At 37.1% G+C, this 27,720-nt stretch overlaps 1 protein-coding gene across 1 annotated transcript; it reads right to left on the bottom strand.

Moving 5' to 3' along the window:
* Nucleotides 1-1,308: 1,308 nt before the first annotated feature.
* LOC123754067 (uncharacterized) lies at nt 1,309-17,770 on the bottom strand. The gene is made up of 10 exons (XM_045736219.2): nt 17,665-17,770; nt 15,521-15,619; nt 14,948-15,068; nt 14,699-14,770; nt 14,214-14,429; nt 10,699-10,821; nt 7,229-7,434; nt 5,818-5,959; nt 5,181-5,261; nt 1,309-1,734 (listed from the first exon to the last, which is right to left on the bottom strand). Exons 1-10 carry the CDS (start codon nt 17,665-17,667, stop codon nt 1,553-1,555), a joined length of 1,245 nt encoding a protein of 414 aa, XP_045592175.2. The 5' UTR covers nt 17,668-17,770; the 3' UTR covers nt 1,309-1,552.
* Between the last annotated feature and the right edge of the window lie 9,950 nt (nt 17,771-27,720).

Below are 27,720 nucleotides of genomic sequence, written 5' to 3'. Positions count from 1 at the left end.
AAAGCCTCCTGATTTCATGTTGTGGCCATTGCATTACTCTACAACAAATCACTTGAACCCCAAACCTTTTGGGATATTAAAAAAATAAAAAGAGTTAGCCCAGTTAGTAAAAGTTGTGATCTCACTGGTTTCAATAATTACAGACCAATATCAATCCAGCTAACCTTGTTTAAAATATTTTTAAAGTTAGTATACAAGCAACTTTACTCCTATGTATCTAAACACAACACTTGCCAATATGGCTTCAGACCCCAAAAAAGCATCAATGGTGCACGGATTAGTATGAACTTGATACATGCTGCTCTTGATAATAATGAGTACATTGTTGGGTTATTTCCTGACCTACGTAAGGTTTTGACACTTAACCACAATAACCTCGTTCTTAAACTACAATATTATAGAGTCAGATGTCACTTCCTGTAATACCTTCAATCTTACTTTAGTGACAGGCTCCAGTATGTTTCTGTGAATGAATTGAATTCTACCACCCTACCCATTAACATTTGTGTTCCACATGTCAGTGTGTACTTGGCCCCTTCCTCTTTCTCATCTCCATTAATGACCTTCCTAATGCCTCTAAACACCTCAAGACAATTTTATTTGCCAATGACAAAACCTTCATTTTCTTCAGTCCTCATTCTCTTATTCTGAATGACAGTTAATACTGAACTCAATAAAATCCATATTTGACTAACTGAATTGTGACGCTATTGTGATTTCCGTGTGTACAGTATTGAAGTAAGGGCGAATAGGTAGAAGAGCTTGTTGACAGAGCCCGAGTGCATGGAGGAATTGGGTAAAACCCTGGTTTGTGTCTGAGAGGCTGCAGGATCCGACCTATAACAAACTTTGTTGTCAGACAACACACAGTCTCGCTATTGAAGTCCCTTATTAACATGCTAAACATGCACTCAATCCACAATCCACACATTCTCCTGTGCAATCTACATGTACAAAACCTTGTTCCTAAATGCTAATGTTGATCTGAAACTTTTTCAAGATATATTTAATAGAACCAATGAGCACCATACCGGAAATAAATATTGCTTTGATATCCCCAGAGTGAGACTAAATCTGTGCAAACACTCCATGCAAATAAAAAGGCCTAGTCTTTGGAATTTTCTCACTGATAAATTAAAAAAGTTTCCAAACCATGCCTAGTTCAAAAGTAAAATAAAAAAAAGTACCTTATTTCATCCTCATAGTTTCCTTGTGCTTCAAACTCGCAATGTATCTTTTACAACCCTTAATTGCCTACTTTTTACCCAATTCTTTACCTAAAAGGAATATTAGTCAAAACACAGAGCATTAGCATTAATTAGTGGTTTTACTGCATTACTTTTTCATGGTACAGGCAAACACTCGCTAAGAGAGGTTTTGACAAATTTAATAAAAGGATGTCCTGACTTCATTAGTTATATTACCCTGATAGACATTTATAATTATCAGTGTTAGAAATCTCTATCTTAACTAAAGGAGGTAGGTTATATTAGCTTGACTTGGGCAATTATTTAAGCCTGACTGGCAATGTTTTTTTTTAAATCCTGGAAAATCAAATTTTCCTGAATTTTTGGGGTTTCTCCTTCCCCAAAATTGGGGTTGATGAGTCATCTTCTAGCTGCTGCATGCCACTTGATGATATTTCGAAGTCTGTTGTCTTGCCCTTATCCATTATATCCACGTCATCTTGATTTATGGTCTGTTTAGTACTCGCACATCCAATGCCATTAGAACCTAGAAAAATTTAGAATATATAATAAAAATAATAATAATGGAAAAAATTTATAATAAATATATAATTAAAAATTAGAAAATTCCATGTTATAATTCGCTCGCATCTATAACTAAAAATTTAACCGCTAGCATCAGGAAGAAAGGCTTCATTGTTGAAGCCGGTTGATCAACTATGAACCAGTACTTTTTGCTCTATAAACACTGACCAACAATAAGGCCAGTGTTTTCAAAATCAAATCAAATGTTTATTTAGGTAAGGTACATACATACAAGAGATTTTACAGAGAGTGATGGATTTATAGATAGGGCTAGTACATACAATGCCTAAAGACACTATTACGCAAAGCGTTTCGGGCATGAAAAACTTAAATGACTAAAGCTTAATACTAATTGAGCATACAGAATAAAATGAAAACATGGAATGAAAACATAGCTGAAAAAGCAGCACAAATACAATTCTGTCGACAAACAGCGCTCTTTAAAAAAAAAAAAAAAACAGACATTGGTTAACAATAGAGGGGTAAGGTAGGTTACAGGGAATTTATTAGGTATAGCTTCGTTTTTATCTTAAACTGGTTGAGAGAGGTACAGTCTTTAACATGGTTGGGAAGGTCATTCCACAATCTGGGTCCTTTGATTTTTAGAGCATTTCTAGTTTGATAAAGTCGTACTCTTGGAATATCAAAACTATTTATTTCTGGTGTGGTGCTCATGGGTTCTGTTACAACCTTCTATGAAGCTTTTGAGGTCAGGATTGGCATTACAGTTTAGCATTTTATATATGTATAATACACATGAGAGAATGTGCAGTGACTTAATGTCTAACATATTCAGAGATTTGAGTAGGGGTACCGAGTGATGTCTGGGGCCAGAGTTGGATATTGTCCTAATAGCAGCTTTGTGTTGAGTAATTAGAGGACGTAAATGATTTTGGGTAGTAGAACCCCAGTCACAAATACCATAGTTGAGATATGGATAGATGAGGGAGTAATAGGGAGTCACCAGGGCAGGGCGGGGTACATAATATCTGATCTTAGAAAGAATGCCAACAGTTTTTGAAACTTTTTTTGATATATTTTAAATGTGTCCCTGGAAATTCAGCTTGTGGTCAATGAGAATGCCAAGGAATTTGCCATCTAATTTGTTACAAATTTGGGTATTGTTTATTTTGAGATTTATTTGATTAGAGGATTTATTGCCAAACAGAATATAGAAAGTTTTGTCAAAGTTAAGGGTGAGTTTGTTGGCAGTTAGCCAAAGATGAACTTTATTTAGCTCAGTATTTACTGTGGCATTTAGAGCAAGGGGTCAGGACTGGAGTAAATGAAGGTTGTGTCGTCAGCAAATAGAATTGGTTTGAGGTGTTGGGAGGCATTTGGAAGGTCATTAATGTATATGAGAAAGAGGAGAGGGCCAAGTATGCTGCCCTGAGGAACACCAATGTTGATGGGTAGGGTGGGAGAAATGGAATTTTCTGTTATGCAAAGTATCTAGTATGACAAACACACACTTTCCCAAGGGAAGACGGTACTAAATGTTTGACATGCAGTACTTAGAACACCTAAAGAGTCATGACATAATATTGTTTTCTAACAGGAAGATGAAGTGTAACAAATCTACTTAGTTTTCATGATAGAGCCACAGAGATATTACAAGTAAAAGGTTGTTGGGTTTACTGTCTATCTAAACCTAAAAAAGGCTTTTGAGTCCCACACAACAAAAAAACTGTTCTGGAAACTGGAACAAGCTGGAGGGGTGACAGGGAGACTTCTGATATTAATGAAATGTTTTAACCGACAGACAAGAGGAGGGCAGTAATCAGAAACAATGTAGCTGACTGGAGGAGTGTTACTAGCGGATTACCACAGGGTTATATATATATATATGTCGTACCTAGTAGCCAGAACGCACTTCTCAGCCTAGTATGCAAGGCCCGATTTGCCTAATGAGCCAAGTTTTCATGAATTAATTGTTTTTCGACTACCTAACCTACCTAACCTAACCTAACATTTTCGGCTACCTAACCTAACCTATAAAGATAGGTTAGGTCAGGTTAGGTAGGGTTGGTTAAGTTCGGTCATATATCTACGTTAATTTTAACTCCAATAGAAAAAAATTGACCTCATACATAATGAAATGGGTAGCTTTATCACTTCATAAGAAAAAATGAGAAAATATATTAATTCCGGAAAACTTGGCTTATTAGGCAAATCGGGCCTTGCATAATAGGCTGAGAAGTACGTTCTGGCTACTAGGTACGACATATATATATATATATATATATATATATATATATATATATATATATATATATATATATATATATATATATATATATATGTCGTACCTAGTAGCCAGAACTCACTTCTCAGCCTACTATGCAAGGCCCGATTTGCCTAATAAGCCAAGTTTTCCTGAATTAATATATTTTCTCTATTTTTTTTCTTATGAAATGATAAAGCTACCCATTTCATTATGTATGAGGTCAATTGTTTTTTATTGGAGATAAAATTAAAATAGATATATGACCGAACCTAACCAACCCTACCTAACCTAACCTAACCTATCTTTATAGGTTAGGTTAGGTTAGGTAGCCGAAAAAGTTAGGTAAGGTTAGGTAGGTTAGGTAGTCGAAAAACAATTAATTCACGAAAACCTGGCTTATTAGGCAAATCGGGCCTTGCATAGTAGGCTGAAAAGTGAGTTCTGGCTACTAGGTACGACATATATATATATATATATATATATGTCGTACCTAGTAGCCAGAACTCACTTTTTGGCCTACTATTCAAGGCCCGATTTGCCTAATAAGCCAAGTTTTCCTGAATTAATACATTTTTTCTAATTTTTTTCTTATGAAATGATAAAGCTACCCATTTCATTATGTATGAGGTCAATTTTTTTTTATTGGAGTTAAAATTAACGTAGATATATGACCGAACCTAACCAACCCTACCTAACCTAACCTAACCTATCTTTATAGGTTAGGTTTGGTTAGGTAGCCGAAAAAGTTAGGTTAGGTTAGGTTAGGTAGGTTAGGTAGTCGAAAAATAATTAATTCATGAAAACTTGGCTTATTAGGCAAATCGGGCCTTGAATAGTAGGCCAAAAAGTGAGTTCTGGCTACTAGGTACGACATATATATATATATATATATATATATATATATATATATATATATATATATATATATATATATATTATATATATATATATATATATATACATATATATATATACATACATATATATATATATACATACATATATACATACATACATACATACATATATACATACATATATACATACATATATACATACATATATACATACATATATACATACATATATACATACATATATACATACATATATACATACATACATACATACATACATATATATATAAATAAATAAATAAAAAAAAATACAATTTTACTGACCTCTAGTCAATGGTGTCACAGAATCATTATGTTCAACTGTGAGTTGATTTACTTCTGCAGCCTCCAACTTCCTCTTGCGATCTGAAGATAAAAGTTTCTAATATAATTTAATAACTAAAATTTCAGCAAAAATATGTTGGCAATATACCCTTCATGGGAGGTGTGCTTATCATGTAATGGGATGTGAATCTGGCAACAGGCAAGGTAACAAGGAATTGTTTTTATATTCAATATATAACATTTAAACTTATTCTTAGCTAAGCACAGTAATATAGTATACAATATAAATTTATCAGTTCAGATAATAATGACCCCAAGTGTATAATAATGTGCTTAAGAACCTTGTATGTACAAAAATCCTTGTATGCATGGGATATTTTGTCCAACTAGTCAGAAATGTTAAACATGAAATGTGAAAGGAAAGGAAAGCAAAACTATGAACTTCATATTTCAAAACTTGGAAAAGCAAAGACAAATCTTAGAGGGTTATTTTATTTATTGCATTAAGGTCTATGCATCCACTATATTAAATTATATTACATTATATTACATTAGTATATGCAATATTATATTAGATTAGATTAGATTAGATTATATTATATAATATTGCATTAGTATATTGCAATACAGTACTTACACAAATGGAAGATATTGCTTATCGATTTACTGTCTGCTGCTGTTAGGCAATCTGCTGGCAAAATGCCTTGAGTAGCTTTATGGAGTCCTTTCTTGTAATAGATGAACAAAGTTTCATACCCAGCACCGCGCATTTTTGCCATCTGAAAAGAAGGGGTAAAATCCTAATGAACGAAAGGCCTCATCAAGATCTCGTCTTCATAAAGATCTATCTCTTGAGAAAGTTCAACACTGGGGAATTCTCATACCAGGAACAGTTAAGTCTAAAGGGCTAAAAACATATCTAATGGGACATGACAGATGTTATTGAATGTATTTAAATTCCCTAACACTTTGGAGGATATTGCTCTACATTACTTCTTTAAAAGGGCCAGATGTAACAAACCAGGAGCAAATATTTAAAGATCACCAAGCAACAATGTAGGATAGGAAACAGGTGATGCTCTCATCCATGTGGTTAGAAACCCATTCAAATCACCTACCTGCCCTTATTCAATCATTTATAAATAATAAACCTAATTTCCTTCCTGATTAATTTAAAATTTAAAACAGGAATTTAAGGAAATTCCCGTTTCATTTCCTCCTAGATGATCCGTCACCATCATATTTTTCATAATGTGTTAATTTTCGTGATTTACGCACACACACACACACACAAGGTAGCTGGCCGGTCGAGCGGACCGCACACTGGACACGTGATCCTGTGGTCCCGGGTGTGATCCCGGGCACCGGCGAGAAACGATGGGCAGAGTTTCTTTCACCCTTTGCCCCTGTTACCTAGCAGTAAATAGGTACCTGGGAGATAGTCAGCTGTCACGGGCTGCTTCCTGGGGTGTGTGTGTCAGGGTGGGGGGGGGAAATAGTAGTAGTAGAAACAGTTGATTGACAGTTGAGAGGCAGGCCAAAAAAGCAGAGCTCAACCCCCGCAAGCAAAAGAGGTGATATGATCACTACGTACAAAATAGTAACAGGAACTGATAATATTGATAGGGAAGATTTCCTGAGACCTGGTACTTCAAGAACAAGAGGTCATAGATTTAAACTAACTAAACACAGATGCCAAAGAAATAAGAAAATTCACTTTCGCAAACAGAGTGGTAGACGGTTGGAACAAGTTAGGGGAGAAGGTGGTGGAGGCCAAGACCGTCAATAGTTTCAAAGCGTTATATGACAAGGAGTGCTGGGAAGACGGGACACCATAAGTGTAGCTCTCATCCTGTAACTACACTTAGGTAATTACACACACATTATATACTGTATATATATTATAGTATATATATATATATATATATATATATATATATATATATATATATATATATATATATATATATATATATATATATATATATATATATATATATATATAAACTGAATTCAATATAATATATTCAGGAAACAACAGTTATTACCTGCTTCTCAATGGCTCTGTAAGCCCGGGAGATGTTGTTTCGTCCTGCCACCTTCTTTCCAATAAGACGGAGAGATTCTTCCATTTTGTGTTTGCTTTCCATCCGACGAGCTTTAAAGTTGTACCCACATCTCTGGCATTTTGCAGACCGTACGTGAACACATTCCTGGCATTCTGTGCATCTCATTAGGAATTTTCCTTTCAAACCTGCAATGAAATACTTCACATTAAAATGATGTTTCCTGGAAATAGCCTAAACTCACCACATTTATCAGTTGCTTAATTGAGAAACTGTCCTTGAGGTCAGTCTCTAGCCTATTGTTGATGTGATGATGTGCATTTAATTTTGAAACTACCTCATTAAAACTAACTTGCTGAGCTAAATGAATTTAGGGTTTTAGTCCCTGAGTCTGCCTGAGGGCTGACACAGCATCAGGTAGAAGTTGAAGATGTATGTAATTATTACAGCTTGTCAAGATCTAGCTGTTTCCACATACAAACATCATTAGATATACCGATAAATTAGTCCTCATAGCTGCACACTGCAAGTTCATACTAAATTAAAACCTTCTAAATAAAGTTTGATGTTATAATTGTTACCTGTTGATGTTGTTGGCTGGGCCATGAGCAATAGTGTCAATGGATCTCAAATTTGTTGAACAACAATGGAAGAGGGGCACTGCTCTCAGACACATTGAAAATGTTGGGTGAAATTATGGGTGCCAAAGTCTTTGAAAATATAATAAGTTGTTACGAAATGCGGTCAAGCGTCATGTCAGACTAGAAATAAAAATGAATTTATGAGAACTGATTTTTCAATTCCTATCAACAGTGAAAAGAAACATAAGAAAGAGAAAATTTGTGTTAGAATTATTAATCTTAACTTTTCGGTCATATTTAACAAATGTTTACAAGAGAGACTGCTACCAAAATATACTACCAAAAAAAAATATATTATTATATATATATATATATATATATATATATATATATATATATATATATATATATATATATATATATATATATATATATATATAATTAGTATATTTTGGTAGCAGTCTTTCTTGTAAACATATGTTGTTTACCCAATAGGCCGAGTGAATTTTTTTATTTTCAATATATTGTTTACAATTGGTTTATTTTAAATATTATTATCATATTATATTAAGAACATAAATTATTAACTTTGTTATGTTAGTTTAGATTAAGTCAAGATAGGTTAGGTTAGGTATTGTTGGTTAGGTTCGGTCATATATCTTCGTTAGTTTTAACTCAATTTAAGAAAAATAAACTCATACATAATGAAATTAATTCCTTTATCATTTCATGGGAAAAGAATTTAGGAAAATATATAAATTCAGGAAAACTTGGCTTATTAGGCAAATTGGGCTTTGCATAGTAGACCAAGTACTATGTTCTGGCTACTAGGTACAACATATATATATGGACAACATGGTCAAATTGTCCCTCCTGGACAACATGACTGCCTGCTAAGTACTGTACCTTAAAAATTGTGTTTAACCGTGGGACCCTCTATTAAACACCCACTCCACACCTATTACCTATCCAAGTTCAAGTATGTTTATTGAGGCAAGAAAAAAAATATATCTCAAAGGGATAGAGTAGCTTAGACTATTTCTACCCCCTCTATTTCAAGTCCCTCAAGGGGACTCAAGAGGACCCTTCAAGGGGACATCTTACTTTATACCCAGTTATTTCAAATTTCTTTACACACTATCACAATATTCTGGTATACTGGGCGTCTGCTATATAAAGACTAACGCTCCTCTATTGTCAATAAAGCAGGCATTTTTACCACATTTGACTACTTCCTGTAGTCTTGCTAATACACCTTGGAGTTCAGCCTGCGTTGAAGAGACATTTTCAGTTAAGCAGCATCCAATAACAGTATCTACAGTGCCGATGTCAGTGTACTCCCTGATCAAGACTCCACATCCTGCCTTCCTATCCCTAGCTACTGACCACACAATATACATGTAGTGTTTTCTGTAAGCAATTTTCTAATTATACAATCATATGTTGCCCCCAGCTCTCCTATTTCATACATACATTTTTTCTTTTGCAATGGAATAATTACTACATCTACATTACAATCCTCCCATGGTGGTGTGACTTTTCTCTTAAGCACAGTAATACATTCTGTAAAAACACCATACTTTGTAAAATTTGAGCATAAGGTACTCATATATGCTCTCTTCTTTATCATATATTGTCCATTTACTTCCCACCTTTTGAACTGAGAGGATTAATTCATTAGCTCCCCCACCACTCATTAATCTAATGGTAATGGCTACATCTCTCTGAAATTCTATCCCCCTATACTCTTCAGATTCAACTCCATCCTCATCATCTCTATCATAGCATTTCTTGGGCATCCTAAGATAATTCTCATGACTTCATTTTGTACCTTCTCCAACTTGCCCATCCTACCTTTACCAAAACAAGAAATGACAGGTGCAGCATAATCAATAAGTGATCTTACAGTACTCAAGTATATCATTCGTAACACAGGGACTCCCACTCCCTTTCCACAGCATGTCAAGGCCTTCAGAGGTTGTAATCTCCTCCGACATTGACCCAACAGTCTGTTCATCTCAGCTTCCAAACTCTCATGGGTACCAGTATATCCAACATATATGCCTAAATATTTATATATATATATTAACTTTCTCTAGATTTTTACCGTTTATTTTCAATATAATGGGCCTCCGACTTCTACATTTAAACTTAGTTTTGTCTTCATTAACCACCCGTCCCAAATGGTGACACAGGTTTCCAAAATTATTCAACACCGTTTGAACCTTTGAAATATCTTTGCCCTGAAACAAAATATCATCGGCATATAACTGGAGAACTGGATAAGCACCTCCAAAGGATACCTGATCAACCAGGCTGTGACTCATACATCAGGCTGCGAGCAGCCGCGTCCAACAGCCTGGTTGATCAGTCCGGCAACCAGGAGGCCTGGTCGACGACCGGGCCGCGGGGACGCTAAGCCCCGGAAGCACCTCAAGGTAACCTCAAGGTATATGATCGGAGTTACCCCATTTGAGTATCTCTCAGATGCTATCTTATTCATTAGTATATTAAACAGGGTGGGACTCAACACTCCTCCCTGAGGTGTGCCGAGTTCAAAAGATCTCACATCTTTGGGGAGTAGAAATAGCCTAAGCTACTCTATCCCTTTGAGATGCATTTTTTTCCTACTTGAGAATCATAAATTTCCTCCAGATCTGTAGCAAGTGCTTTGAAATATGGAATTCTAAATTAGTCAGGAAAATCTTCAAGAGCAAATAGATATAAATAAAAGTGTATTTTATACATATTATATAGGCATCTAGAACAACTGACAGCTTTCAGTAATGAGTTAGTTATACTATGATATATATACAGTAGATACTAAGTACTAAGATTATATTACATTACATAGTTCAAATAGGGACATACCAGAATTAAATGATTTTGGTGTTTGTTCTGCAGCTGGTAAATGCATTTGAGTATACGTTGGTACACTAGTTGAGAAGTCAGAACTTTGAATGTGTGGAGGTGAAACAGAAGCAGGCAATAGGGCTGTGGGCAGAAAATCAACCTTTAAGTAAGGTAATTCCACAACACTTTTGTGGGAAATTTTTTACCCACTATATATTATCTAAGAAATGTATTATTTATATCATATCTAAATCATAACAAAATCATATCAAAATCATATCAGAATCACTACAGATTCATTATACATCTGGATCATACATGACAATGCACCTATGATCACGTACACCATAGGGCCCTATAGGTGCCTACGTGACTTTGTGCATGATTTCTCAATGATCCAGAAGCTTCTAGAAGGATTGCTTAATTAAAAACTATTGTAACAATTAAATCGATTTCCAGTAGGGATTAAATAAAATCCTTAATAAGAATCAATAGTGCTAGCAAGTACTATTTATAATCTTTAAATCCTATATCTAATAATATTATAATCACATCTCAATCATATGTCTAGACAGTAAAAATAATCAATCAATATTCATTGAAGGCTACCTTGCTCAGGGAGCATGGGGAGGACGATGGCTGGGAGAGAAACGCCCACCACGCCTAGAGGCAGAACGCGTGTGTTTACAAAACGGTGAAAACGTGTGACAGTGCCTTGCGAACAATTACAGTATTCAGCTTAGGACACCTTATCCCCTTATCCAATTATCTTTATCACCAGTCATTACTCTCTAGAACTGGGGGATTACCTGGACAATATATCTACAAGGAAAAATTCCTTGAACATATCTAATAAGTGTAGAGTGGAGCACACAAGGTATTGCTGTCTCCACCTCCACCATCATCACTTATCTAACTTATTGCAACCGCAATTAAGGACAATCAATTAGCAACGCTACTAGAACATTACAGTATACAGCAACGCTGTGATATAAAATATCGTGCCTAAACTCTACAAAAGAGTTATCCGGTCTGGCACACTTGTTGGACAGGCACCTGGCATTCAGAGAAGTATATTGAATATTATTTAGTGTATTAATTAGCCAATTGTATGCTTGTATAACTTTAATATATCCAATAGGTCTGTCTGTCGGTTATAGGGTGAAGCAATGCCTTATATTTCAGTGAGTATTCATTAATCTTACAGCAACTGAATCTTTTCCAGGACCCTAGACATTTGTGAGGTTCACTGCTTCATAAGTGTCCCTAGTCTGGGAAGAGTTTTAGTCGAGCTGACTGAACCTCTTCATATAAATTGAATATATCTATATCTATATATATCCTTGAATATATAAATTAAGTTAACAATTGCTTGCTTAGTTATCTTCAATTTATCATATAAGTTTATCTAATTGAATATAATCTCTTGTACTTAGTTAACAGTACTTAGGCAACATTTAAGGTCATTTAATATCATACTTCTACAGTTTAAATTGTTGTGTTTATAGTAAATGAATATTGGCTGTTGATAGTTATGGTGCTAGGCTGGACTAGCACCATAACTATCAACATAACTAGTTATTAAACATAACTAGATGTTTAAATCCCTGATTTAAACAGAACCAGTCGTCAGTCATAGAACTGAATTTATTAAAATCTTATCCTTGTATTAAAAATACAAGCTGATGTGAGATAATTGCCTACAGGTGGATTGTGGAGCTTCAATCAACCTCTTCATTCACCCCCACCTGCCCCTTACAGCCCACAGTCTGTCATTAGGAAAAGAGGAGCTAGGATTTACGACCCTAGCTAGAGACTTTAGTTGAATTAATTTTGCATACAGTAAATTTTTAATTTTAGTACAGTACAAGACCCTAGTAGTTCTCCTCTCATATCAATCCCAGCAGTTTTCCCCACAACTTTATCTATTTTTATTTGTAAACTATCTAGATTTTTTGCTGTCTATGACTACAAATTTAACAAAAATATCATGAAGTTTATTTATATACTGTGTGAGTATATATATATTATATATATATATATATATATATATATATATTATATATATATATATATATATATATATATTATATATATATATATATATATATTATACAGGTATATATATAATATATATATATATATATACAGTATAAATACAGTATACATATACAGTATACAGTATTTATACATACAGTTTAAATAGATGGTGCCTGGCAAGATGCCTGGCTGCACAGATTTACCTATTTCTGAAGGTGTGCTCCCTCCTTCGACAACCCAAAATTAACAGAATATGACTCGTTCCTAAAGTCAATAACTATGAAAGTGCTAAACCTCTCCTTGCAAAATACCAATGGGTCCAAGCAATACTCCCAGTTAGACTCGGGGGGTATAAGTATTCACAAGGCCAAACAGTTAGCATTGCTGGCATTCTTGTCCTCGAAAAGTGCTACAGGTAAATTAGTGAATGAAATACTACCAGAATACCTATGGAACTCCATTAGCATTCATGATCCCAAATTTGCAGAAGAAACTGGTCAGTGGTTTCGCATGGCGACACAATCAGCATTGCTGGCATTCTTGTCCTCGAAAAGTGCTACAGGTGAATTAGTGAATGAAATACTACCAGAATACCTAAGGAACTCCATTGGCATTCATGGTCCCAAATTTGCAGAAGGAACGGGTCAGTGGGACACTTGCCAACTCACACCCTCGACCAACTTTTCCAAACGACGGCAAACAGGCCAAATGGGATAGCCCCATAGTGGAGAACATCGACACAGCATTGCTGGAGGCAGCTTATGAGAAGGACAGAGCACGTCTTGTAGCTGTGCAAGCCCCCCATGCCAGAGACTTCCTGTTGGCAGTCCCTAATTCCACCTTGGGGCCCTAAGTATTGGTGTTGTGTTGCCCTGTGCCTTGCCGCCCCTATCTCCACTGAACACCAGTGTATTTGCGGCTATGCACGGGCAGACCAATATGGCAGCCATGGCCTAATCTGTCGTAAGACACAGGGAAAGATTGCCAGACATGAAGCAGTCAATGACATCAAGAAAAGTTTGGCTAGTTTGGTTCAGATGCAATACAAACAAAGAGCAACGGTTTCAAATTCAACAAACGAAAATATAGGGCTGACAACAGGAAATTATTTTTGACCCAGAGGGTTATTAACACATAGAACTGCCTACCCACCAGAGCTGTAACTGCCAAAACTGTGCTGAATTTCTAAATATACCTGAAAAAGATCATCAAGGCAAATGGGGGGACCTTCGACAAGCCGCGGGCTTCCTGGACTCGTCTAGGCTACTAGAGTTAATGGCACTCAGGTAAATATCTGTTTTCAAAGGAGAAGTTGACTATAACCTTGGATTATCTATAAACAAATTGTGAATAATAAAAACACCAAAAACTTAAATAATTATAAGTCTGAGGCAAAGTGAAATCTACACTAGCAATTAAACCTATAATTATACTATGATATAGGAACACACACAAACATGCATCATGGAATAAATAACTAAATAACAAATTACCTAATGAAAGGTTTGAACGTTGCATTTGTTTCATTTCAATAATCCTGCAATAATTTGCTCCTCTTCCTTTCTTGTTTGAAGGCTTCAGATAATTTAGGTCCTCAATATTTAAACTTCGCTTGATGTATTCACATTTTTTCTGGAGAGCCGAGTTTATTTTCCAATATTCCCGATCAAGGTTCTCTTTAGCTAAAATTGCTAGTGTCCGGAGACCCTCTGTTAAAAAATATACATTCTGAATAAGACACCTTATAACTAAAGCAATAGAAGCTACATTAAATGTTTTGATGATACTGTAACTGTCTAAACTAATGATCAAAGTGATAGAAATTATAATGGGATGATGGATTTCAAGCCAATTATGCTGAGCATAGAAAAAAAATACTGTTGTTATTGTTAAAAAAACTTATTGTATTACACAAGGTTGTAAAGTTTGATATTACTGTATTATAAATGCCATAATCAAATGATTTTATAAACAATACCATCATTATTGTCCGGAGTTATTCTTGGTACGTCTGGTAAGTAAAGATAGTTTTCAGGAGCCAAGAACGAATCTGCCAAAAAAATATTGGACTTTGTACATTCCAATTTGTTACAATAGCCTAATACTGCATACTAATACAAATTAAAAAAACAAATTGGAAATAATAGCTAGGCTAACCTAACACAATGACAACCTAACACTTCTTTATTTGCAATTTTGTCACAAGCTGATTAAATGATATTCTTACCTGCTTGTATGCTGGCTGGGGTCGATCTTCCAGGCATATTTATGCTACTGGTTTGTGGTTTTACTGCTGCCGCAGTAGAAGGATTTGTGACAGACACTGTACTGCTTTCTGTATCATCTACCTATTATAAAAACATAATTGATAAAAACAACATACTGCATATTCAAACGTATTGGAATGTGAATACCAATATGCAGTAAAATATATTCTTCCTACACATAACAAGCAAAATTTTAATACTGTAACTAGTTTTTGAAAATTATTTAACTAAACAGCAATGGAACATTTGCATAATTTTCAATTAGTAAAATATTACATATGAAGGAATTATTGTGGAATTGGAACTTATAGTTTGTGAAGGTTTATATTTTTACATATAAAGCTTTCTACTTTGAAGCCAACAGTAAAGCCTGAAATAGTTAAAAGAAAGCTATATTAGCCAATGCATACAATCCCAATGCTCCTATTTACATTATATTCCAAGACACTCACATTAAAAGATCACAGTAATACATCAACTGCTAATTAACTTAGAGGGGTTAAATTAAATTGATATATCATGTGCAGCCTTACACAATGTGCAGCTTTGGGAAGATTGCCAGTCCTACCCATAGCAGAGTCCATACTTAGTCCCAACAATTGGTTTCCTTTCCTGCTCAACTCTGATGACATCTGCACAGAAAATTAAGAATATTAATATTCATATTATTAATTAATAGTAATAATAATTAATAGTAATAATGTTCTGAACCTTAATGTAATCTGACCCATATATCAATCGGGTCCACCCTTGAGTTGCGTTCCCAAAATGGTGACCCATGTTGGAATCGGTAAACGCCCTAATAATATTGTTGAAAACATCTTGATAACTTATAAACCAAAGATCTTTTTATGTCAGAAGAACTGCAGAAACAGGATCTATATGTGAAAACTCTTCCAGGACAAAATTTAAAATAAAACCAAAGATATTTGTAGTTGTATAAAAGTTGCATTTTTCATCTCTCAGAGCTGGAAATCTGCAATATTCATCTCAGAATAATGCTTATTTCACACAATCATTAAAATTGATATATCTTTGTCCTCCAACAAGATATATTTCCTTTGGTGCACTCACAATAACGAGTATATCTTGGTCTTTCTGAAGGCATATAATATTTTAGGTTTTATTAGCGTATCTTTGTTTTATTTATTTATTTATTTATTTATGCATATACAAGAATGTACATTGGGAATGTGAGGATACATAATATGGTAATTACAGTCTTGTAAAGCCACTAGTACGCACAGCGTTTCAGGCAGGTCCTTAATCTAAGAAAATTTTAAGGAGGTAAATACTTGCAAAATTTATAGACAAAAAAATGATAAGTTACATGGAATGAAAAAAAGATAAGAGAAAATTGTAGGTACAGTATATTAAAGCACATAGGTAGCTAAGATTGTTAATTACACACTATATCGGCAAGTGCTTAGGCTACTGCACTCCATGACCGACAAGCTACTGAATGCCACTATAAAAACATATGTATCTTCACTTGAGCTTTATATACTGTATGTCTATGGTAAAGTATTTAAAATGAAGCTTATATTTCTATCTTTCTTGAGACATAAAACATTTGTGTTTTTTAATAAATTTACGTGAAATAAGCATTGATCAGAGAGAGTGTTACTCCGTCGCTCGATTTGTGCGGCATCAGTGCTCGGCGATTATAAAAATACACGTATCTTCGCTTTAAATTCAAATATGCCCATAAGGTATTTAAAATGAAGCTTATGTTTCTATCTTTCTTGAGACATATAAAACTCTTACATTTATTAAAGATTCTGCGTGAAATAAGCATTGTTCTGAGATGAATATTGTGGACTTCCAGCTCTACGAGAGATGAAAAATGGAACTTTTATACAACTACAAATATCTTCAGTTTTATTTAAAATTTTGTCTTGGAAGAGTTTTCACATATAGATCCTGTTTCTGCCATTCTTATGACATAAAAAGATATTTGGTTTAATAAGTTATCAAGATGTTTTCAACAATATTATTAGGTGTTCACCGATTCCAACATGGGCGACCCTTTTGGAAACAACACATGGGTTGACCCGATTAACAGACGGGTCATATTCCAACTGGGTCTGAGACAATAATATTAACAGAGCAGTAACTAATAATAATGGACAAGCAAGTATGTTATTTCCTGAATGTTTGTCTTACTAACTCCTGAGTACCAACTTACTGCTTGGTGAACAGAGCATTAGGTGATAGGAAATACCCCCTAACAATTTCTATTCTGCCAGGGAGTTGAACCTAGAATTGTCGATTCTGATCGAGAACGAATAAAACTGTACTACTGGGATAATTCAATTACGTACCATCTACAACCTCCTGGTATATTACTGTTCTCAGACTGCTTATAGGCAATCGAAAGTTACGAAAGTTATAATTAACTTCCTTAAAGACATAAATACCTACTTGAGAATGGGCCAGGACGGACCGAAACATCGTCGTCCCTTCTCCTTCTACTATTGAATTTTGTAACTAGCTCACCAAGATTGTAACTTGCTTAGCTAAATGAATTGTGAGGTTCAGTCCCTGAGGCCATTATGTGCCTCTGTAACCCTTTCCACTACCACCCACGGGATGGGTATGGGGGGCAAAATAATTGAACTAAACTAACGTTATTGTAACCCATCTCGTGCATAAATATCTAGTAAACTTCACATACCATGCCCGAATCTAGGATCACGAGTGTTATTGTTGTTGAACGAATGCGCCCATGCAGGGTTGCCAGATACAAATTGCTGAAAGTAGCGAGCTGACGGTCAAAAAGTAGCGATTTTGTAATAAGAGTAGCCCAATTTTTTGTTGAATGACTGATACGGGTTTCAAAGTAATATATTTTGATATATAGAGTACACTACACGATGTTGTTTTATTCATATTATTTCTGCACACACACACACACACATACAAAAAAAGAAACCCGGATTTGTAGCAAACATATAAACATAGTTCACACATATAAACGGAGCTCTACAAATCAAGGGACCCAGAATGTGGAATGACCTTACCAATCATGTTAAAGACTGTACCTCCCTCAACCAGTTTAAGATAAAAACGAAGCACTACCTAATAATTTCCCTGTAACCTACCTTACCCCTATATTGTCAACCCATGTCTGGTTTTTTCTGCCATGTTCCCCTCTTTATTTTTATTTGTTCTCAACACATTTTATACTTTAATCTCAATTAGTATTAAGTTTTAGTTTTTAATGTTTTTCCTGCCCGAAACGCTTTGCGTAATAGTGGCTTTAGGCATTGTATGTACTAGCTCTATCTATAAATCTATCAATTTTTGTATAACCTCTTGTATGTATTTTACCTGAATAAACATTTATTTATTATTTATTCTAGAGCCTTAGCAAACAAACCTGGAGCACTTGTACACAACCTCTGAAGCACAACCATGCACGAACCGAAGCCTGACCATGCACAACCCACAGCCCAGGTGACACCCCCGGAGCTCGACCAGTTATTTAACCGGAGCCCGACCAGTTATTTAACCGGAGCCCGACCAGTTATTTAACCGGAGCCCGACCAGTTGTGTAACCGAAGCTCGACCAGTCGTGTAACCAGACCCCGACCAGTTGTCTAACCTTAAGCCTAGCAAGTATACATCTCATCCAACCCCCACAAAGCTAAACAGTCCCAGAGCACAACCAAGCTCCATTCCTAGCTCGACCAAACAAAAATCTCATTAGCCTTACCTAAAATCCTCCACTTGCCCTAGACACCAACTATTGACCCATAGCAAACAATTGAACTATATACAAAAAAAGAAACCCGGATTGCTAGCAAACATATAAACATAGAGCCTTAGCAAACAAACCTGGAGCACTAGTATACAAACAACCGCTGAAGCACAACCATGCACGAACCGAAGCCTGACCATGCACAACCCACAGCCTAAGTGACACCCTCGGAGCCCGACCAGTTGTGTAACCGGACCCCGACCAGTTGTGTAACCGCACGCCTATGTCTACTTAGACTGTAGATGGTGCGCCCCCACATGAATTATTGCATCCAGGCATGGAGACCTCATCCTCAGAAAGACACAGCTGCTCTGGAGCCATGTCTTACCAGAGCTATGGAGCTATGTCTTACGACAAAAATCATACCAGAGCTTAGTCATCTGTTGTATCAGGAACGGTTGAGGGCCACAGGGCTAACACCACCACAAACCAGGCATGACAGGGTGGACTTCATAGAAACCTTTAAAATACTAAACAATTTGGAGAATGTCGATCAGGACAATGTTTTCAATAGGTCAGATATTACACGAGCAAGGAGCAACGGGTTCACACTCAAGCCAGAATGCTTTTTCACCCATTGGGTTGTAAACCAGTGGAACCGCCTACCCGCCGAAGCAGTAAACGCCAAACCTCTGCTGGGTTTTAAAATACAGCTGGAAAAGATCAGAACAAATGGGGGGGACCTTTGACATGCCGCCGGCTTACTGCCCTCATCGAGGCCACTAGTGTTAGTGGACCTCAGGTAAATTCAGTTCCCGGAGGGGTGTCCCCGCTCCTTCCTGTTGGGAAGTTGTTCATCTATTGTAGTATCATACTATCATGCAAGAGTAGCCACACATCTATGGTTCATCCAATAATATCAGCAGACTTCTAGATGTTACTACTGTAACGGTTCTATTGTTACGTAAAGTATGGTGACAAATAAACACAGACACTAAGATACTATATATATATATTTGGTCGAATATACAGAAGTACACAGGTGATACGTGGTGTGAGTTGAGCGCACTGAGCGTTGGTACAGTATCTCGCAAGTGTCTGCTCTAGACCACACTTGAAAGTAGACTAGCCAATGTTCGCTACACTGCTGCTTATATTGCTCGGGCAACACCTCACCGTGTTGCCCGGGCAACGCCTCACCTCATTCATCTCCAAAGGTTGACAGGAATATTAACACTATATTTGGAGCGAGTATATTATTGGGATAATCTACTCGCTACAGAACTCCCCCTCCCAGGGGATGAAAGGAAAAATACTTGATCAAGGAACTTAGCTGGTTGGTGAATTGTACGCCCTGCTCGCGTTACATAACCATCAAAGTTAACTTCCTCCTCTTCGCTGATGTCATCTAACTGGGGTCGTAGGGTGGGAGGTCGCATAGGATCGTCCGTCGTCGTAGGATCAGGTTGTGGTGCGGCTGGTAATTGGGGTCGAAAAGTGAACTGCGTAGTCGGCGGATGTGTCTCTGGATTTAGCAGTGTCGCAGACGTTGAGACGAAGCCTGGAGCAGAGCAGAGAGCTGAGTGAGGCCGGAGTCGTGGAGCTGTATGTGGGAGAGCGTGGCGGCTCGATTGAGATTTGTGTGTCTAAACTCGGGGAGCGAGAGCGTGGCGGCTCGATGCGGTCGTAGTCTGCTGTCTGCTCTGTGTCGAAGCTGTAGCGTCTTGGGTTGATTAGGACTGTACACGCCGAGTACTACATTGTTGACTGTGGAAATTGTAGTCTGGTACTAAAAGATGTAGGCAGTGTGTGGACAAGCTCGGTGTAGCAGGAGAGAAGAATGTGCATAATTGTTGCGTCCTTGGGTCGTTGGTGGAGCATTTAGATCCGGGGCGGATGGGCTCGGGCACCAGGACATTAGGAGGTAATGTAGGCACGTAGTTAGGACAACGAGGGAATCACTGCTAGAGCTGAATTGTCCTGGAGGCGACGAAGAGTCGGAAACGCAAGCTGTAAGTCCTGTACTGCGCAAAGGGCTTGAGTCGGCAGAGTATCAAAATGCAGTGAACGTGTAGATGAATCTGACGAAAGAGCAGCTTTCGTGGGCGCCCCTGTAGAACAAGCAGTGCCCTGGCAGCGACGGAGAGTCGGCAGGACAGGCTGTAGATCCCACATTATGTAGTTACTGATGAAGCTGCCAGATGAGTGAGTAGTGATCGTGGAGCAGCAAACCGTAGTAGATGAAAATGCAGAGATGATCGCGATGAAAATCATAGCTGTGGCAAGGGTGTTGGCTACGTTCCACGACAGGTGGCTGCGGTCCACAGCAAGCAGCAGCAGTGGAGGTCCAGTGAGAGTCCATGTTGTAGTCCATCGTGGCTGGGTATCGTCGAAACTTCGTGAAGGTCGAAAATAGCCTCCATCTGCATGAACCAAAATTCTGAATCATCTGCGTTGTATGCTGGAAACCTGGTAGATAAATCCATGACGAAGATCTAGTTTGTGACTAGGTGTTCTTTTTCACTCACTGGGTCACCAATGTAACGGTTCTATTGTTACGTAAAGTATGGTGACAAGTAAACACAGACACTAAGATACTATATATATATTTGGTCGAATATACAGAAGTACACAGGTGATACGTTGGTGTGAGTTGAGCGCACTGAGCGTTGGTACAGTATCTCGCAAGTGTCTGCTCTAGACCACACTTGAAAGTAGACTAGCCAATGTTCGCTACACCGCTGCTTATATTGCTCGGGCAACACCTCACCGTGTTGCCCGGGCAACGCCTCACCTCATTCATCTCCAAAGGTTGACAGGAATATTAACACTATGTTTGGAGCGAGTATATTATTGGGATAATCTACTCGCTACAAACGAATGCGCCCACGATCACATGTTTACATTCACTGCGATGTAACAAACAACTTTTAATTTTATTCAGCTTTTTATATCAACTGTTTTACTTCAATTATTTTTCTGTTATTGGTTCTAAATATAACTAATATTTGCTTCTTTCTTATGCTATTTGTAATTAATGTCATAAAGCTTTATGATCTGAATGCACCAAACTGTGCCTTTTCATATTTCCAAGCTTAAGTTGCCAAATTGTAGGGTCTGTACAATTACCCAACTTCAAATTCAAATGTTTATTCAGGTAAAGTACATACATAAAAGGTGTGATACTAATATTGATGTATTTATAGATAGTGCTAGTACATACAATGCCTGAAGCCACTATTAAGCAAAGCGTTTCGGGCAGGAAAAACACTAAAGACTAAAACTTAATACTAATTGAGATTAAAGTATAAAATGTGTTGTGAACATATAAAAATAATAAAGGGGGGACCATGGCAGAAAAATAAGCAAAAAATACAATTTGGTCGACAAACAGCATTGTATTAAAAAAAATAGCAGACATGGGTTGACCTTTTAGGGGTAAGGTAGGTTACAGGGAGTTAATTAGGTAGTGCTTAGTTTTTTTCTTAAACTGGTTGAGAGAGGTACAGTCTTTAACATGATTGGGAAGGTCATTCCACATTCTGGGTCCTTTGATTTGTAGAGCATTTCTAGTTTGATTAAGTCGTACTCTTGGAATATCAAAAAGGTATTTGTTTCTGGTGTGGTGCTCATGGGTTCTGTTACAACCTTCAATGAAGCTTTTAAGGTTAGGATTAGCATTACAATTCAGCGTTTTATATATATATATATATATATATATATATATATATATATATATATATATATATATATATATATATATATATATATATATATATATATATATATATATATATATATATATATATACACATGAGAGGATGTGCAGTGACTTAATATCTAACATATTCAGAGATTTGAGTAGGGGTACCGAGTGATGTCTGGGGCCAGAGTTGGATATTGTCCTAATAGCAGCTTTGTGTTGAGTAATTAGAGGACGTAAATGATTTTGGGTAGTAGAACCCCAAGCACAAATACCATAGTTGAGATAAGGATAGATGAGGGTCATCAATTGTGACATTAGCTCCCCACATATGTCAGTGGCTTAGTTTAGAAACTGTACTTGTAGTTGATCTCGAACCCATTGTTGATGTGACGATTAATATTGAATTTTGTAACTAGCTCATCAAGATTGTAACTTGCTTAGCTAAATGAATTGTGGGGTTCAGTCCCTGAGCCCATTATGTGCCTCTGTAACTCTTTCCACTATCGCCCACAAGATGGGTATGGGGTGCATAATATATGAACTAAACTAAAAACTGATATTAACAAGTAGAATGGGTATTTGTAATAATATCTTTCATAAATAGCCACAAAACATTTAATATTTATTTAAAAAAAAAGTGTCTGGAAGTTAAATCAACTCCACAGGACAATAATTTTATTATATATTAAGTATTAAGTTTTAGTCTTTAATGTTTTTCCTGCCCGAAACGCTTTGCGTAACAGTGGCTTTAGGCATTGTATGTACCAGCTCTATCTATAAACCTAGCAATTTTTGTAAAAATCTCTTCTACATATTTACTTCGAATGTCGATATGAAATTACATTATTTCAGAGTAAAAATAGGTTTGATCATGTACTACGTGCAGCACCAACATTACAGTAAGTAAATATACCATATTATTTCTTCATTACTTACGTAATGGTAGGAGGATTTGGGTACATTTGGGTAATTCTACGGACCGAAATTGAAGTCGAACACCCGAAAATGGATATATCGATGCAACCGAATCACGTTCTGCTATCTGGAGACTAGTTAGTTTTTTCCTACTGATAAGTGTAGGTTATATGATATTCGTATTCATCCAGAGGGTTGGTAAATATCGGTGGAACAGCCTACTCGCCGAAGGGTAAAAGACAAACATCTGTTAACTTTTTTTTAAAGTATAGCTGGAAAATATCATCAAGGTAAACCTTCGACAAGCTGGGGCACCACTCCAGTGCCAGGTAAGTTCACTACGGGCTCACCATAGCCTGTGCTACTTGCCCCGCTCCTGTGCCAGGTAAGTTACGGGCTCACTTACCATAGCCCGTGCTATTTGGAACTTGTTCCGAGTAGCTGAATCTATAACAACAACAACAATTCGACAAGTTGCCGATTTCCTTTCCTATTCAAGGCTACTATTGTTAGTGTCTCTCATGGTAAACCTATGTAAAATCAGAAAAGTTTTTTCAATTGGAAGGGACGCCTGCATGAGAGATGATGTCTGGGGATTTACAGTCTCCGTGGTGTAGTGGTAAGACACTCGCCTGGCGTTCCGCGATCGCTTTGTACTGGCCGGGGAGGATTTACTGGGCGCAAATCCTTAACTGTAGCCTCTGTTTAACGCAACAGTAAAATGTGTACTTGGTTGTAACAACGATTCTTCGCGGCGGGGATCGTATTCCAGGGACCTGCCCGAAACGCTACGCGTACTAGTGGCTTAACAAGAATGTAACAATTTCGCTTCGCTTCAGGGGCCATGTCACCCGAAAATCCGATGAAAAATGGAATATTTACGAAAAATTACGAAAAATACTACAACGTTCTGGCAACACTGTGGTCCAAACCGTTTAATGATATCTTGAAAAATAACGTAATTAGAGTCAAATTTCCCGCTGCAACTTTCGTGAATCTGGTCCTCGCGCCGTGAGTACGCCGCGGGGTATTGTATCTTACGTTGTAGATGTCTTATTTTTCGTAATAGCGTTGAAAATAACATGTTATGCATAAAATGAATATAAACTAACCATATGGCAACACAACATATGGTCTGACACGAGGGTGGTGCAGTCAGTGACTGCGTGTCTCTCATGGAGAGAGGATGTATGCTGACGCGCTCACACAATATCTCCCAGAACATGCTATTTTTGGATTTTTAGCTATTTGTACTGCAATATGACTTACCAAACGAACAAGAGAGAAGCATTGACAGCTAGATGCATACGAGCTGGCCGCAATGCGTAAATCACCCCTCACGAGTGACCGCAGGTAGAGAAACTTTGAGAGCGCGCTACGCAACTCCAACTTTTAAAACTAGATAAAATTTCACAGCCTTTATTTATTATTCTATTTACATGAAACTTGCACATTATATGTAGAAAATACGCCTCTATAAACGCATGTCATTATTCTTATCTACGTAGATTTATTGATTTTATAAATAATGATACACCTCATTTTGTTGCATACGTTTTTGGGAAACTTTTATAAAATCTGTATTATTGCACTAAATACATCTGGGATAATAATGTGACATGCAAATCTTTATTATATAGTAAGGTCATAGCTGAGTGTCGTATAAATGATTTTGGTTCACAATTGTGGGCTGTGAAATTTTTTGAACATGGTTGAAAAATTCGTCTTTTTTTTGTTTTTTGTTTTTTTCTCCGTCTCTATTTAGGCTGAGATGCTGAAACTTGGCCTAGGTGCAGCACCTTTCACATGTATCAGGATAATAAATTATGAATACCCTACAACAATTTTTTAAATCGGGTGACTTGCCCCCTTCATGTTTGTTGGATAAATATTTGACTGTTAGTAAAGACTTGAGCATTGTTTCTTACACTTAGACTATGTGAGCACTAGACGGTCAATGGTGGTCGTTCTTTTTTATGATAGGTTCAGTTTATTGTTTAGTGGCCAGTATAATTCAGTTTATTGGCCAATGCGTTGGCATCAGTTTTCATTGACGAACGAGCAAAAACTGGAAGGATTTAAATCGTTCTTTAAATCGTTATCTCATACCGTCTGTCCTTAGAATGTCAGTGCCTGTGCTTCTACCATACTTAATTCCCTGAAAAGTCTGCACTTTTCATGATACCTTAAATTATAAAGGCCAAAATTGTGCAGAACATATTGTCAATTAATAACAACTGGCCTGACTGAGTATACGCAAAATTTAAGAAAAGAAAACGGCCCACCTGTTACATTACAGAAAACGAATTCATTGTTTCGGGAGAATATATGGGAAGGTCAGCCGGTAAATGCAACAGCCCCATAAGTGCAATTATGTACTAAGACTGAAAGTCATGAAATGTACCTATTACATTTAGCATTAAAACGTACTGTCTATTCGGAGGATGGGTTGCACGCCGGTATCAACAGAGAAGCCTCCATGGAAACAAGGCTTAATTGGCTTTCAGAACCTCCCTGAAGAAATTTGTAAAGTCCATCGTCTTCCACTCGTTATCATCAAAGCCTGTGGACTCTTTCAAGTGTAAACACTTAAAATCCTTGCCCATTACGGCCTTCAAGCCATGTTCCTTCATGAAGGGAACCGTGACGAAGGTGTCACAGGAACGAAGGTGTCCGCGATGAATTCGACAATTTGGCTTCCCAACCGGATAGGAATGTGCAATTTACGATCGTACCTGTCGAGAGGGAGAGACACCTCGCCCGATACTCCATCCTCACACGCCCTTGATCCTTGTAAACTGTCCTGCTCTTGTTCCAGTTGTGTAGCTGCGATTAGTGTAGCTGTAGAAAGAAAGTTCCATATCCGTGGTATTATTTTTAATTTGGCTGGAACAGTTTCTTAGATTGGAATTAATAAGGGTTTTTATTAGTAATTAAGTTATAATTGATAAAAGCACCAGTAAAGTCGTCCAGGAGTGTACACAAGAAGCCATGTGACGTGGACACTGCGGCGCTGAAGACGGTAGCGTTGATCCTGGTGAGGTAACTATGGAACAAGTTGTCTTCTACCCTTGGTCGAGTCCGTGTGTGAGGATGATACTACTGGCCTACTGCCGGAGGGAGACGCACCATCCTACAGGGCGAGGCCACGCTGCTAGGGAAGCAATGCGGGGATAAGTTCAACACCCCCTTCTCCTGAAGCACCCAAACACCACTTCTCTTTCCCAACACAACCCTTTACAGCACACTTGTATTTTCCAGGATCTCATGCATCTTCCATCTAAAATTATAAGGAAGGTAGCTAATGTGGTACCAAGGTAACTGCGCAAGGCCTTCCGCAGTTACCTTTATTCTTAAGTTCTTATGTTCTAATGTGCTTCGCCCCCATTTATTCCCTATGTATCCCCCTTGTTTTTACCTTTATTGTCTTGTCACCTGACCCAGTACAGGTATAAATCAACGAGTTCTGTAATTTCTTTTCACTTGAGAATGAACCATGGAGGTTCGAAACGTTGTGCAAATTGTATAAATAAGTGTAATACATTCTATAGTAATTCACTTTTTTCTTCACCTTGAATTAATGAAAATGAGTTTTGGAGATCTCCTCTTTCAGCTAAGCCCTGATGCTAGGAAAATAGTTAGAGGGATAGAAGCCCTAAATCAGAAGATAGTAAATACAGAATATGCGGTCATATTCAATGAGACATGTTTAAAAGAAAACCTGCTGCCAGTATACACCAATATATATATATATATGTATATATATATATATATATATATATATATATATATATATATTGTGACGGTAACGCGTTGGTGTTCGGCTGTTTCAAAAGCTAGGGGTATGGCCTCGTCACATAAAGAAAAAAAAAAGAAAAAAGCTGGAACTTTCGTCTGTGGTAAGGTAATGGGAAGACACACAAAACACAAGTAAATTTAACAATGAAATTTAATTACGTTAGAAAAGCAAGACATGAATAAAATTGGGCATAAAAATTGTAACATAAATGAATCAAACAAAATAATAAGAATAATCACTGGCAAATGAAAAGTTACGTTAAGACAAGTGAGTAATAGCAAAGTAAATTATATTAGTGCAGGAATATTGGCTTCAAGCTGCCACCTCCCTTAGTACACGTAAGCCAAGGCTTAGTCTACCAATGAGACGTGTTAATTTGTGTGGAGCACGATATATTCTGCCTTCTCTAGGTCGCGGTGGCCCAGACATCAGCTCGTGTGGCGGGTGGTGGAGCAGGTGTGACGGGCACCAGCCAATCAGCGACAGGCAGGCGATGGACAAGTAGTTTGCCGGTTCATGGTGGCGGAGGCAAGCAGGTGTGCCGGTGTTGGATACGTTTTGCACTCTGGGCAAAACTTGTTGTTGTACTTGTTGGATATATCTTCTATAT

Source organism: Procambarus clarkii, chromosome 6 (genome assembly GCF_040958095.1).
Source record: "Procambarus clarkii isolate CNS0578487 chromosome 6, FALCON_Pclarkii_2.0, whole genome shotgun sequence".
NCBI lineage: Eukaryota > Metazoa > Arthropoda > Malacostraca > Decapoda > Cambaridae > Procambarus > Procambarus clarkii.
This window is presented reverse-complemented; position numbering and strand designations above follow the sequence as displayed.

Coding starts and splice junctions, on each gene's coding strand:
- LOC123754067 (XM_045736219.2), bottom strand. Junction 10,822..14,213: donor ACGTTCAAACCTTTCATTAG/GTAATTTGTTAT, acceptor TTCTGCCCACAG/CCCTATTGCCTGCTTCTGTT. Junction 7,435..10,698: donor ACCAAAATCATTTAATTCTG/GTATGTCCCTAT, acceptor ATTTCATTGCAG/GTTTGAAAGGAAAATTCCTA.